The 13,956-nt window shown below is 39.4% G+C and overlaps 1 protein-coding gene across 5 annotated transcripts in view; it reads right to left on the bottom strand.

Moving 5' to 3' along the window:
* WDR7 (WD repeat domain 7) overlaps window positions 1–13,956 on the bottom strand; it is a 247,568-nt gene that overhangs the window by 4,425 nt on the left and 229,187 nt on the right. For all 5 annotated transcript variants that reach the window (XM_087927448.1, XM_026715294.2, XM_026715277.2 and 2 more), the window contains one exon: window positions 6,766–6,870. In XM_087927448.1, coding sequence (XP_087783574.1) covers window positions 6,766–6,870 — 105 coding nt within the window. The remainder of the gene's footprint in view (window positions 1–6,765; window positions 6,871–13,956) is intronic.

Below are 13,956 nucleotides of genomic sequence, written 5' to 3' on the forward strand. Positions count from 1 at the left end.
TTTCCTTCCTGCCTTCCTTACAGGATTAGGCCAGTAATTTCTTCCAGTTCTCCGAACTGCTTAGAATGTTAACAACCAGTTCTAGTGAATAGATGAGAACCTGTAGAATCCCACCCCTGGTTTGAACTACAACAGGACTGGAAAAAGAATGGCTTATGACCTGTCCTCATATCTACCACTGTCCCGAGGTCCCCATGGTCACACAATCCAAATTCAGGCACTTGGCAACCGGCGTGTATTTACAATGCTTGCAGGATCATCTGATTACCATTAATAGAATAAACAACAGAGTTAGAAGGGACCTTGGAGGTCTTCTAGTCTAACCCCCCCCCTTCCCCCTGCCTAGGCAGGAAACCCTAATGTCCTTTCCAAGGGTGGTTCTGACAAAGTCAATGGGGGGAAAAGCCAGATTTGCTTGTCAAAGATGGGGATTCACATCAACCACGGCAAAAAAAGGTTGTAAGATTGGGCCTGACTCACTTAACAATGGTATCACTTAGCAACAGAAGTTCTGGCTCCAATTGTGGTCATAAGTTGAGGACTACCTGCAACAGTGCACTGAATATCCTAAGAAATTCCCTAAAAAGCTGAGGAAATTCCTCGAGTAAAACTTCATGCTGCTACCAACGCCACTTCGGTCTTCGGTAAAGATCAGCTATAGTTTTATCTTATGCCAATAAATGGCGTCTGAAGTCCTCTAACTCAAGAGCCTTTTTGCAAATATTCTGGATGAGGCTGCCATATCAACCTCATTTGCCCTCTTGGCTGGGTTTTTTTTTCTTTTTGTGAGGGGAATCCATAAAGACAATTACAGCTGCCCAAGAAAGCTATAATTTCTGAGGCCATTTCACACTCTATTTAGAAGTTCAGTTTTTACCTCATTCACCCTGAAAAGTGATAGCATGCACGCACACACAGACACAAGACACACCATCAACAAAGGGCAAAAGCTTTAAGCTTGTGTTAATTTCTTATCAGAGAAGATAATGGGAAAGGTGCCCATTTCAGACTTTTTGTTCAAGTTTGCCATCCATAAATCCACCAAGCAACCTCTCTCTTTCTCTTTCTCTCTCCCTCTCTCTGTATATTTGTATGTGTATGCATTTGTGTGTGAGAGAGAGAAAGGGAGAGAGAGAGATCTCTGCATTTGGGTCACGTGGTTCTGGCTTTTCATTTTGCCTCTTTAAGGTCAGCAAGTAGACAAATAGTTACTGACAAGTGAATACATCTCGTCCCATCTTTCTAATCAAACTTCTAATGTAACCTTCTGGCATTGCTCCAAATATGAGCTGATCAGTGGAGAATAGCGGGGTGAGGGTAATCTTTTTTGCACTTTCTATGGGTAGGCAGAACTTTTGCCACCATTTTTTTTTTTGAGAGGGATATTTTGGTTGTGGGAAAATGAAGACTGGGCTTGATAGAGAAAGTACAGCTGATAGTCAGAGCGGGAGTCTGTGGATGAAATAGACCTTCTCTTTGAGTTTTTAGAGAATATCAGACAACTTGTGACACAGACACCCACCCAACCCTAAACTTGGCTCATCATTTCAGAGACATTTCCTTACCACAAAGGCAGAGTTTCAAATGTACTTGAAAAGTTTGTAAAAATCCAGACAGATATTCAGAGGTGTATCTGTCTTGAAAGTAGCCCATACAGAACTGTACAGCACAGTCAAACACCAGGAGCTCATCACAGAAAGTATTTTATGACATTTCGTATTATGGCATGAAATGCTTTGTGATAATTTTTATACCATAAAATATTTTACAAAATTTCCCCAATTTCAATTCCACAGAAGTTGCCTGTTTCGTAGGGCTGAGAGAATGAGTGACTGGTCCAAGATCACCCAACTGTCTATGTGCCTAAAGGACTAGAACCTCCTCCCGTTTAAAACAGACAACATACAACAAATAAACATCACAAAACTAAAAAATCTTTTCTTTTTTATTCCCCCCCCACTGTCTATGTGCCTAAAGCAGGACTAGAATTCACAACTTCCTGGTTTTAATCACAACAACACACTGGCTGTGTTTGTAATGGAATAGTCTCATTTAAAAATCTTTGTTAACCTTAGAACTCATTAGATCAGGAGTGGAGTAACTTTCTTTTGACCTGGCACTATTTATTTATTGCCTACCTTGGTGACGTTTTACCTCTTTTTTTGTGTGTGTGTTAAGAAGAAAGGAATCAAGGGATCAAGAAACAAGCAAACAAAAATAGCACTGCTGAATCCTGACATTTTGCCCTTAAATTTCACTGTTCCCATTTCTGGGATCTGCAATAAGATGTGGGCGAGTTTATGCCACTTGTGGATTGGTCCCCACTTCTACCCTAGGTGGTTATGAATACACACCTGTCCCAAAGGTGCTTTTTCAGGAGGCAACTGGACTTTCTTGTGTTTTTTTTTCTTTTGAAGACATTTCGCTTCTCATCCAAGAAGCTTCTTCAGCTCTGACAAGATAGTGGGGCTGGATATCAGAGCTGAAGAAACTTCTTAGGTGAGAAGTGAAACATCTTCAAAAGAAAAAAGTCCAGTTGCCTCCTGAAAAAGCACCTTGACAACCATGACCTGGATGACTGAGAATCTCTACAGACTGTTAAATACACACCTGTGTTTTCCTGATAACTCTCTCTCTGCAAATTAAAACATTCTGAGCTGAGTTCACAGGCTTCCTGGTAAGCCTGCTGTGCGAGATCTATCTGAAGTGCTTCCAGTAATATAAATGCATTATATAAACACTAGATATTATTATTATTGATACTCTCTTGCACAAATCCTTCCATGAGATGCTTTGCAATCTAAGCATCACCTAGACCAGTTCCTAAATGCTGCGGAGCAACCGCAATTTACTTGAAGTCTTGGTGCCAAGGATCTCCTAAGGTTTTCTGGATATTTATGTTTATCTCCAGAAAAAACATCCTACACTTGCATACACATGTTCTTCTAACTTACTTCCCTCTCCCTTTGCACCGTTCAAAGAAGAAAGTAGCAAAAGTAAATAGGAAAGCCCTTGCACTGATTTATGAACCGAACATTAATATTTTGCTGGAAAACTGCATGTTTTTTTTAATAAAAATAATCAATGTCAGGCAAATGTTATGCAGCTCAATTCTTTCCTCTATCCACCCGATGTGTATGCATATTAAATGGTTGTAATTGCACCATCCGTCAACAAGTACAGTTTTCTCTGCTTTTTGCTGCTTCACAAATAAGATAGGGTATTTAATTCATACACCATTTTGAAATAAATGCAATATTTTGAATCGCAGTAGGAATGGTGGAGAGGAAGCATTAAGAGGCATCGGTTTCTCCTCTTCGTGTCGGTTCCCTAAGCAAAACATCCAGGAAACAAGCCCTTAAATTCCAACTGGAGCTTCCAATTCACTTGATAACTGGCCTACTTAGATCACTTTGTTATGTAGGCGACGTCCCTGTGCAAAGAAATGAATGGTTCCGTTAATCAGCTAAACCCATTAGGAGTAGAAACCTTCCTGGACCAGATGGGGATGGCAGAGTCAGCTGTGCGCCTGAGATTGTGACACATGGAAACCTTGGCATATTCTGGGACATTTTTTAAGATGTGCTGCTGCCGATATCATGTTCTGAATCCTGATCAGTGCAACAGAGAAGCCATTACTTACTTTCTTTTCTTTTTTTAAAAAAAAATCCTTCCTGGTTCTTCTGAACAACAAAATAGTGCCAGAGAATGTAAATCTCTAGCAGGGAGAATGCAAGCCCCAATGACATTTTCACAATTTAAATCATCTTGAGTAATAACCCTTTTAAGATGACTAATGTTACTGATTTTCTTGCATTAATAGCAGTGCTGAACAGACCCAGTGGAGGGAGAGGAGGAATCACTAATACACAAGACTACATTTTTAAATAAATGTAACATGCTGGCTATTGTTAACTCCTTCTGTTTAAGCTACCGTTTAAAAAGAAAATAAAATCAAGGGGGAAGAATATTCACAGCTAGAACTAAGCTCAGCAGTTTATTATTATATATGCTGAGGGATGGGTCTGCACTGAAGCAGGCTTGCTGCGGCCACTCCCCCCGGTAATCTTAGATGATCATGTAAAACATCTCAATCAATAAGCTTGATTGCTTTCTAGATCTTCCCACTTAACCGAACTAAATACATGCAAGTGATGGAAGAGCATTTTCGCAGTTCTTATTCATTGCTTCCTAAATAACACACTCTGCGATGACGGGCGATAAATTCAATACTCTTAATGATGCACAGTTATCATCAAATTAATGTAGAAAGTAACAGTAAATTAAAATTATGCACTAGGTGATAGTTACAGGGATACCGAGTCCGAGGTAGCAATAATTCTTGCCGCTGCAGCTTTTTCCTTCATTGAGCCATCCGCTTACAAAAGCAGGCGTTCCAAACAAAAGGCACAATTTCACTAAAGGGTGTCCCTCTTCAATTCCCTGGGTTGTCTGTTGTGGAATCAGGAGACGCAATAGCTCAGAGGGTTCGAGACCCACAGTGTCATAAGATGGGGTGAGCTCCTGTTTCTTGCCCCAGCTTGTCCATCTCGCAGTTCGAAAACATGCAAACCAGTGGTGGGTTTCAAAACGTACTACTGGTTCGGTGGGCGTGGCTTGGTGGGCGTACTTTGCGTGTGTGCAGGCGCCAAACACGCACTTTGCACAGGAACAGGGGCGTTTGCGCAGGCATAGAGGCTTTCTAACTCACCTCCTGCAATCCTGCACTCCCCATTGCTTCAACAGCTACCACGCGGCATTCTGCTGTGCCGCGCAAAGGAGCCGCACTTCAAAAGCAAAGGATAAAGGTGAGTATGGGAGCCCGGGTGGGTGGGCAGGTGGGCCCAACAGCAGAGAGAACTGGTTCAGTCTCCCCTGCTCATTGCTGCTACCGGCTTGGCAGAACTGGAACAAACCGGCACAATACCACCACTGATGCAAATGCAAGTAGATAAATAGGTACCACTTTGGTGGGAAAGCAATAGCATTCCATGCACCTTTGGCGTATGGCCATGCCGACCACATGACATTGTCTTCAGACAACGCTTGCACCCTTGGCCAACAAACGGAGATGAGCACCATGCCCTAGAGCCAGATATGACTGACAGGGAAATCTTTACTTTTGTGTAATTGATTTAAGCAGATGTTGTGTAGGGGAACATCCTGAGATATGTTGGGCTACATTTTTAAAGCTTTCACCTGCCATTTTGTTTGGGAGTATGTTCTTCCATGACTCAGGCTTGAGCATTAAAAACAACGATGATAACAACAACTGAACACTACATTTGTTCCATATCTGTAGTTAAATTGTACAGTCCATTGAATACTGAGCCATCCTCCTGGCACAGCTCAAAGCAGAACTGTCCTCTGTGATTTAATAAAAATGCTTCATAAAGTATTTGAAAAGATTCCATAGGGAAATGAAGGTAGCCCTTGACTGACAACCATTGATTTAGCGATGAGAGTTTACAACGAAAAAAGTCCCACACAACTAGCCTTCTTGCTTGTGATTGTCGCAACATCCCTATGGTTGTGTGATCCAAATTTAGGTGCTTGGCAACTGGCATGTATTTACAATGGTTGCAGCGTCCTGGGGTCATGTGTTTGCCATTTGCAACCTTCCCAGTGGGCTTCCAACAAGCAGTCAATGGGGGGAAACTGGATGCATTTAACAACGTGACTGGCTTAATGACTGTGGCAAAAAAGGCTGTAAAATTGGGTGTGACTTACTTAACAACTGATTTGATGGCAGTAGAAATTCTGGTCTCAACTGTGCTTGTAAACTGAGGACTACCCGTAATTTGAAATTTTTTTTTTCTGTTTGAAATAGAAAAGCAAATGGTGCCCGGCTCAAAGCTATGATATTTCTGGAGTTTATCTCTGGTTTCCAGCCAAAAGCGACTGTTGCAAACAATGGCCACCACAAAAACTGTAAAATCAGGCCAGACATGAGATGACCAGCAGGATTTATGACTGTAATCCCAGCTCAATTACAGTCATAGGTCGATTATTACCTATAGCAGGGGTCCCCAACCTCCCCCTCCTAGTCTGTGGATTGAGACCGGTCCATGGTATGCTAGAAACTGGGCCGTGCAAACAACCGAACCAAACATCCGTGGGATGTGGGCAGCACACGAAACCACGTTCCTTCCAGTCCACGGAAAAACCTCTCTCCATGGAACCGCCCCCTGGTGCCCAAAAGGTTGGGGGTCACTGACCTATAGTTTAGGGGACAGGCACAGTATAGACCCAGATTAAGGCTCAGCTTTACCTATAGTAATTTTGATCAGTCTCTTAACCCAGTTTATCTCAGAGCATTGTTGTGGGGAAAAAAAGAGAGCACATGATGTACTATACGTAATCCTCAATTTACAATAGTTTGTTTAGTGACCATTTGAAGTTACAACAGCACAGAAAAATGTGACTTATGACCGTTTTTCACACTTATGACCATCACAGTATCACCATGGTCACGTGATCCAAATTCCAATGCTTGGCAACCAATTCATATTTATGATGGTTGCAGAGTCCCGGGGTCATGTGAGCCCCCTTTGCGACTTTCTTGACGGGCAAGCTGGATTCACTGAACAACTGTGTTACTAATTTAACACCTGCAGTCATTCACTTAACAACGGTGACAAGAAAGGTTTTAGAATGGGACAAAATTCACTTAACCACAGAAAGGTTGGGGCTTGATCATGGTTGTAAATAATTGAGGACTACCTCTATCACAAACCAAATAAAAATAAACTATCGGGGACTTACCTGCCAGAAGGAAATGTGACTATCAGTGTTGGAGTAAGTGGCAAGGTACCGACCATCGGGTGCGAAAGCCACTGCTGTTATTGCCCCTTTATGGCCATGAATTGTCTAAATAACAATAAGAAAGCAAGACAGAGAATTAGCATTTCATATCATATAACATTACGTGATTGCAGTCTTAGGTTAATACACAATTTCTAAACAAGGTCACTCTTCAAATGATTGGAAGCTGTGTTGGTTATTTTACAGAACAGACAGGCGATGTAACACAAGCTTCAAAATGTACTGTCTATCTATCACACTCTGATCCAACCTCACAGCTGTAAAGTTCTCAGACTTCTGAATATTAGTTTCAAATACAGCAAAACCTATAATATTTCAGGAATTTTTTTGGGGGGGGAGGAGAAAACCACCCGTCTGTCTGCAGTGATTTTCCCTCATCATCCATGAATGCTGAATAAAACACCAGAACAGCATTTTATTATGAACAGCTAGCTCTATCTACCCTTTGAATCTATCTATCTATCTATCTATCTATCTATCTATCTATCTATCTATCTATCTATCTATCTATCTATCTATCTATCTATCTATCTAATCCAGACTGAAAATCAGCAAGTCCAATCAAATGTTGCTGGCTTCGGTTCTCTTCATATCTTCCCCTCAAAGATCGAAATTCAAGGTTCCGAGCGAAGAACAATTGTTGTTGCTATTGAAAACGTTTGTTTGATTCATGCTTTGCTCAGCGTAAGTTGCTTTGCGACAACTTCCTCATGGTAAGGCGCTGCAGCAGGCCACGAGGAAGACTCAGCAGAAATGCCAGGAGGCCGTACACGCATGAGCGGGTCTGCTTTTAATGCACTGAACATTCTTTTTACGCATGCTGCAAGCTGACCTTTCTGTCAGATGGGTCAACCGTCTTGTGGTGAGAATATCTGTGCAGGGCTTTTAGTAGACTCTGTGATTCAAAGAGCTAGTTGCAAGTCCTAGAACAATCAGCTAACCACAGTGAATACCTAATATTACCCATTTTGTAAAAAGCTAAGCCAAAACGAAAATAGAAGTGAGTTATATTTCATGAAACATACCACAGAGGAGACGAACAAAGTGGATTTACAGATTACTTTGCTTTGGCATATACAGTACTGCAAAAATGTGCAAATGTTTGTCATTCTGCAGACAAAATCACCTTGGTATTAATTTATTTTATTCATCCATTTTATGTAGTTGCTCATTCATCAAGCAACTCAGGGAAGTTACCAAGTTGAAGAAAAAAAATGCAATTCATAAAAAGAACCACATATGTAACCTTGGAATCATTCAAGTAACACAGACTAGCACATACTAATGACTATTGTAACAACCTGACCAAATGCTTTACAGAACAATCAGGACATTTAAGTTATTTCTAAAGGTTAGGGCTAACCTGGGGACAGGTCCAGCAACAGAAAAGGCACATATCCTTGGTCACATTAAACAGAACTTTTTAACAGAAGGGGCTCGAAGAGCCTCAGTGGCACAGTGGTTAGAGTATAGTACTGCAGGCTACTTCTGCTGCCTGTCGGCTGCCTGCAATTTGGCAGTTCAAATCCCACGAGGATCAAAGTTGACTCAGCCTTTCATCCTTCCAAGGTGGGTAAAATGAGGACCCAAAATTGTTGGGGCAATATGCTGACTCTAAACCGCTTAGAGAGGGCTGTAAAGCACTATGAAGTGGTATATACGTAAGTCTAAGTGCTATTGCTATAAATCCGATTTGATCTTGTTGTGAGGCAGAAATAATTAGAAATAGAGGGTCAAATATCTTGAACCCATGAGCCCATTGTTTACTCGTGCAACTTACAAAATAATGGGGTTTATATGGGTTGGATATACCACAATTTCCTATTGCACTCTGCTGCCATTAGAATAGAATAGAATAGAATAGAATAACAGAGTTGGAAGGGACCTTGGAGAGTTGGAAGGGACCTTCTAATCCAAACTCCTGCTTAGGCAGGAAACCCTACACTACTTCTGACAAATGGTTATCCAATCTCTTTCTTTAGTGTTGGAGCATTCATAACCTCTGCAGGCAACTTGTTCCACTGATTAATTGATCCAACTGTCAGGAAATTTCTCCTTGGTTCTAGGTTGCTTCTCTCCTTGGTTTAGTTTCCACCCATTGCTTCTCGTCCTACCTTCATGTGCTTTGGAAATAGGTTGACTCCCTCTTCTTTGTGGCAGCCCCTGAATTAGTTGGACTTCTGGACTAGGTTAGGCTTCTAAGAGGTCGCCAAGGTGTACGTGATAAGCAGACCCTCCCAACGCAGGAATGGGTGACGCTGGCAAACAAGATGGATATGGTCAAAAGCCTTCCTAGCCATAGCTGCCATATGCTCCTTGAGTTGAACTGTGTTTCAGTTTTGTCTGAGGCAGCATGGATTTAGAACTAGAGATGATAAGTCTTCAGGATAGGACAGCTTTAAAATCTTTCGCCGTTTGGTTTTGCCAAGACTGATCCTGAGCATGTTCTTCTCCCTATAGATTTCCACAGAACTAAGACAGAACCTTGAGGGCATTACTTGGATATTTACCATAGAGGGAACATCCTTCCCCTTATTAGGACTTCGGCAAATTTCTAACAGCCATCATTTTACCAGTCTGGTTTTGCAGCTCTAATACCAAATTCTGATTTAACAGGTAGAAATAATAATGAGTTAAGTCTTATTTTTTTACGATGGAATAAAAGTTTAGACAAATGAAAGTTTAGACAAAGGAAATTTTGCTTTGACAAAATTTACAAAATAATTGTCAAGATGCAAAAACTATTAGATTTGTTTATGCCTAAGTGATAGATGCTTTTTGAAACACTGGAGAGATGATAGACTGTAGAATTTATCTTTTGGGTGGAGGTGGCGATATTCTTTTTGCTGCCAAATATGTGTCTTACATAGTTTGTTAGTAGAGTCTGTTTCATAAGAGCTGAATCTATGCGCTGCTGTGACCACAGGAAAGCTCAAGGAACACTATGGACTTGAAGCATTTTTCGTTCAGTTGGCAAATGAGACGATGGTCTTTTTATGTTTTTATGTCAGTCTTCCAGGGGAAATCCATTCCTGTCAGTAACTCCAAGACACACGCCATCACAAAGGAATTTTATTAGAACAGTACCTGGAACATACCAGTACCTGGAATTCATTGCTGCCACATAGGACTATAAGTTGCAGATGTAAGCAGGAAAAAAGGGGCTACTGCTATACAGAAATTACGACTTCCGCCAAACCAAGCTGCCTAATGCTAGCAGAAGTATAACTTCAGAATGGAAGCTTCAATAGGCATATTGCACAGTTTCAGAAATGTGACAATTAACATTTGGGATTCCACATCACTAGTGCAACTGAGGCCCGAGGAGAAGTCATATTGTATTTTCATCAAATACACAAACCTTGACTTGTTATTGAATGGGTTTTCACTCATATGGCTACACAGTGAGGACCTGGGTCTTTCAATAACTTAGAAAACTTCAACTTTGTGGCAGTTGCCATTGTCCGTAAGCTCCTATCTTAACAGAATGTCTGTCAAATAACAGATACCCTTGTTATTATCCATTGTCAGATTAAGATTGCAACGTGCTGAGTGTTAAGATTAACACTGCTTCCTAAAACAGACACAAATAAGATGCGTGACATTCGTTCTTATGTAATTTCAATGGGTTAATTATGCTGTCAGCAAAAAAGCTGCAATTCTGTAACTCACCCTTGAAAACATTCTGTTTTCATGTCTGCTACTGAAGATTATCACTTTCAAGCGGTGCTTACTGTTCTTCAAAGGGACACCGAATAGATAATGGAAAAGTTTAATATTTGTTTCATTTATCTCATTTCAAAGTTCTCCACGTGTGATTTTCGAAGTATGAAAAAGTTATTGACCCATAGACCATCAATTCGTTTAAAGTGATAACCACTTCACTGAACTATGTGGGCTATTTGAAGCCTGTCCTGCCCTACATATTGTAAATTTCACAAAACTCTGGCTCCTTGATCTCTATGAAGTTCTGACCACATAGGGTTTTTTTTTTATATTATGCCTATCAGCTCTTTCCAAAGCTCTGAGATGCTACTGCTCAAATTCAGAGGCGAAATATTGAAATAAGATGATTTAGGACAACAGTGAATCTTTCCAAGAATGGGTCTCTTATTAAGGAGTCACAAAGAACCCAAGACAATATCCAGAGATCAGTAGATCTCACTGGCTTTGGCTGAAGTCAAGTATTCACTATTCCATCCCCACAAAAACCACTGAATAAAAATGGGATTCAAGAATAACACATTTCTTACAAAAATGCTTGCTACTGTTACACAATTTATTTTAATTTTTCACCAGGCACTTCCCAGACAATTAATATTTGCCAATAAAGAATTTTCAATAATTAAACGGAAGAATGAATACTGTACTCTAGACTCTAGAAAGAGTGCAGAGAAGAGCAACAAAGATGATTAGGAGACTGGAGGCTAAAACATATGAGGAACAGTTACAGGATTTGGGTATGTCTAGTTTAAAGAAAAGAAGGATTAAGGGTGACTTGATAGCAGTATTTCAATATTTGAGTGTCTGTTAAAGTAGAAGGGGTCAACTTATTCTCCAAAGCATGTGAAGCTAGGACAGGAAGCAATGGATGGAAAATAATCAAGAAGAGAAGCAACCTAGAACTAAGGAGAAATTTCCTGATAGTTAAAACAATCAATCATTGGAACAACTTGCCTCCAGAAGTTGTGAATGCTCCATCATTTAGAGGTTTTTAAGAAGAGATTGGCCAACTATTTGTCTAGAATGATACAGGGTTTCCTGCTTGAGCGGATTGCCTAGAAGACCTCAAAAGTCCCTTCCAACTCTGTTGGAACCAACTCTGTTGGAACCAACTCTGTTACTGTCCTTGGTGTAAATTGGTGTGCATTTTGACAAGTTCATTCTTAGTAATTTATTAAACCAATATGATTTTTTTAAAAATCTGCAGCGAAAGTATTTCTATTTCCTTGAGGATTTTGTTGGCGACGGTCCCCACATTTCTGTGACAAAAGCTCAGCAGAAGAATATATTGAGTGGCTGCTTGCATGTTAAATGTCCTGTCACTGAATATCTAAGCAAAGCGAAGCAAAATAAGGTAAAATTAAATAAAAACCAGCAGTTTAAAACAAGTCCCTTTAGTCTGCAGCAGCAAGAACCTGGGGCTCCATTTATATCTGATAAAAAATAAAAAAACCAAATTAACCAAACAAAACATGATAAACCAGTATATTTTAAATATTCAAAGGATTTATTCTTCAAATAAAATCAAATGGACCTAAGAAAATAATTAGCAGAAAATAACAATAGAGTTAAAATAAGATTAAAAGCCATGCAGTTTGAAAAAATTAGGAAGATGACAAGTTTGATGCTTGGCACCAAAAAACATAGGTAGGTATTTTTCTGAAAAGGCTGTTTTAATGCTGTGATGCTTAGTTTATATGTTAACAACAATATATATATTAACAAAAATCTACATTTATTATTGTTGCCTTATTAATAGGTAATGTCATTATTTTTAAGGAAACTTCACTGCAATACTTCTAAGATTCAATAACAATTGGAACATGCTTATACTTATATTTATTTGTTAATTATTTTTATAGTCCACCGTAATTCCAAACGGTAGGTGGTTTATAGAAAGTAAAATTAACAATTAAAACAGCCAGGGTTGACTTAACGTAATACAACATACAAAATAAAGCATGATCATTGCATCATCAACTAAAAAAGGAAAAAGATTATTAGGATCCATCACATTCAGGATTCAGGTTTAGGCCTGAGACAGAGGCAGAAGATATTGGATAATCTCTCTTCCTCCCACTTGCTCCCCCCCTCTCCCTCTGTGTGTGTGTGTGTGTGTGTGTGTGTGTGTGAGAGAGAGAGAGAGAGAGAGAGAGAGAAATATTTTGTATTTACTACAGTCAATATGTAGAAACTAATTCTTTTCATTCATAAATGTGTCAATTAAATGAAAAAAATCTCTGTCTGTCTGTCTATCCTATCCTATCCTATCCTATCCTATCCTATCCTATCCTATCCTATCCTATCCTATCCTATCCTATCCTATCCTATCCAAGTGACAGTTCTTGAATGAAATAAATCACGTTAATTCTAAGCCCATTTACAGAAGCAAAAATTGGTATCTGGTTTCACCGGAACCTCCTTTCCATTTGTCCTTAATCTTAATCTACCTCAGTATTACATGTTCAAAAGAAAAACAGGGGATCTATGAGTGGGATCACACCCTTATACTTTATCATTTATTATTTATCTCTTTCTCAGACCTGTGAGAAAGGCTGGAATTTTTTTAAAAATCCTTTTTTAAATGAATATATTTTGATTTTTTTTTTAATTGTTACCAAAAGGCTTATTATTTTGTATGAGCTATCAGAAGTTATTTTGTATTAAAATGTATGTCTGCATGATTTGATGTCCAGCATACAAAGAGAGAAGAGAGTGACCTTGAACAGCAGTGTATAAAAATACATTTATCACTGAAATGGCATGCTGGCTGTCAGTCAATATATGCCTCTCATTTGTTCAGCAGTTCTCCTGCTGTGATTCCCTCATTACAATTTGCTTTTACTTCCTGGGCAAATGACAAGCTGAAAATGAGGCAGCATCTTTGTTGGCCAAATTTAATACAGAAAAAAAAAAAAAACAGACAACAGCTGCAGCCATCCAAGTGGCTATGGCGCATTTCACAAAACGTTATCTAAATTGTACAGTTTGTATACAACTCAGAGTGTTACATGATGCTAAATAGAAGAGGACCAAACGTGTCCTATATCCTCTAAACCCATCACATTTTATTAAGTTATTTACGTTGATCTCTTATAAAAAAAAATCAATGCAGCCTATTTTTCAAGCACAGCAGACATTTACAAAGATTTGATTTACATTCGCAGTTTAAGAGGCTCGGACATCTTTTCTGTTTCCAGATATTTCATGATGACACCACCAAAAATTAATATGGCAGCAAAGTCAATAACACATTTTGAACAGTTATTCCTAATTAGGAGTGTTCACCTCTAAGTGGATGGAGTTAAGGCCTGATTCACAGATTAAACTGTGGAGCATAAAATAGTGTTCTACAAAAGGATAGATTCCTTTTCTATCTGTAAAAATGAATGTATGATTTGTGGTTGC

The sequence above is a fragment of the Pseudonaja textilis genome, chromosome 2, assembly GCF_049901715.1.
Source record: "Pseudonaja textilis isolate UNSWEBS1 chromosome 2, rPseTex1.2, whole genome shotgun sequence".
NCBI classification, from domain to species: domain Eukaryota; kingdom Metazoa; phylum Chordata; class Lepidosauria; order Squamata; family Elapidae; genus Pseudonaja; species Pseudonaja textilis.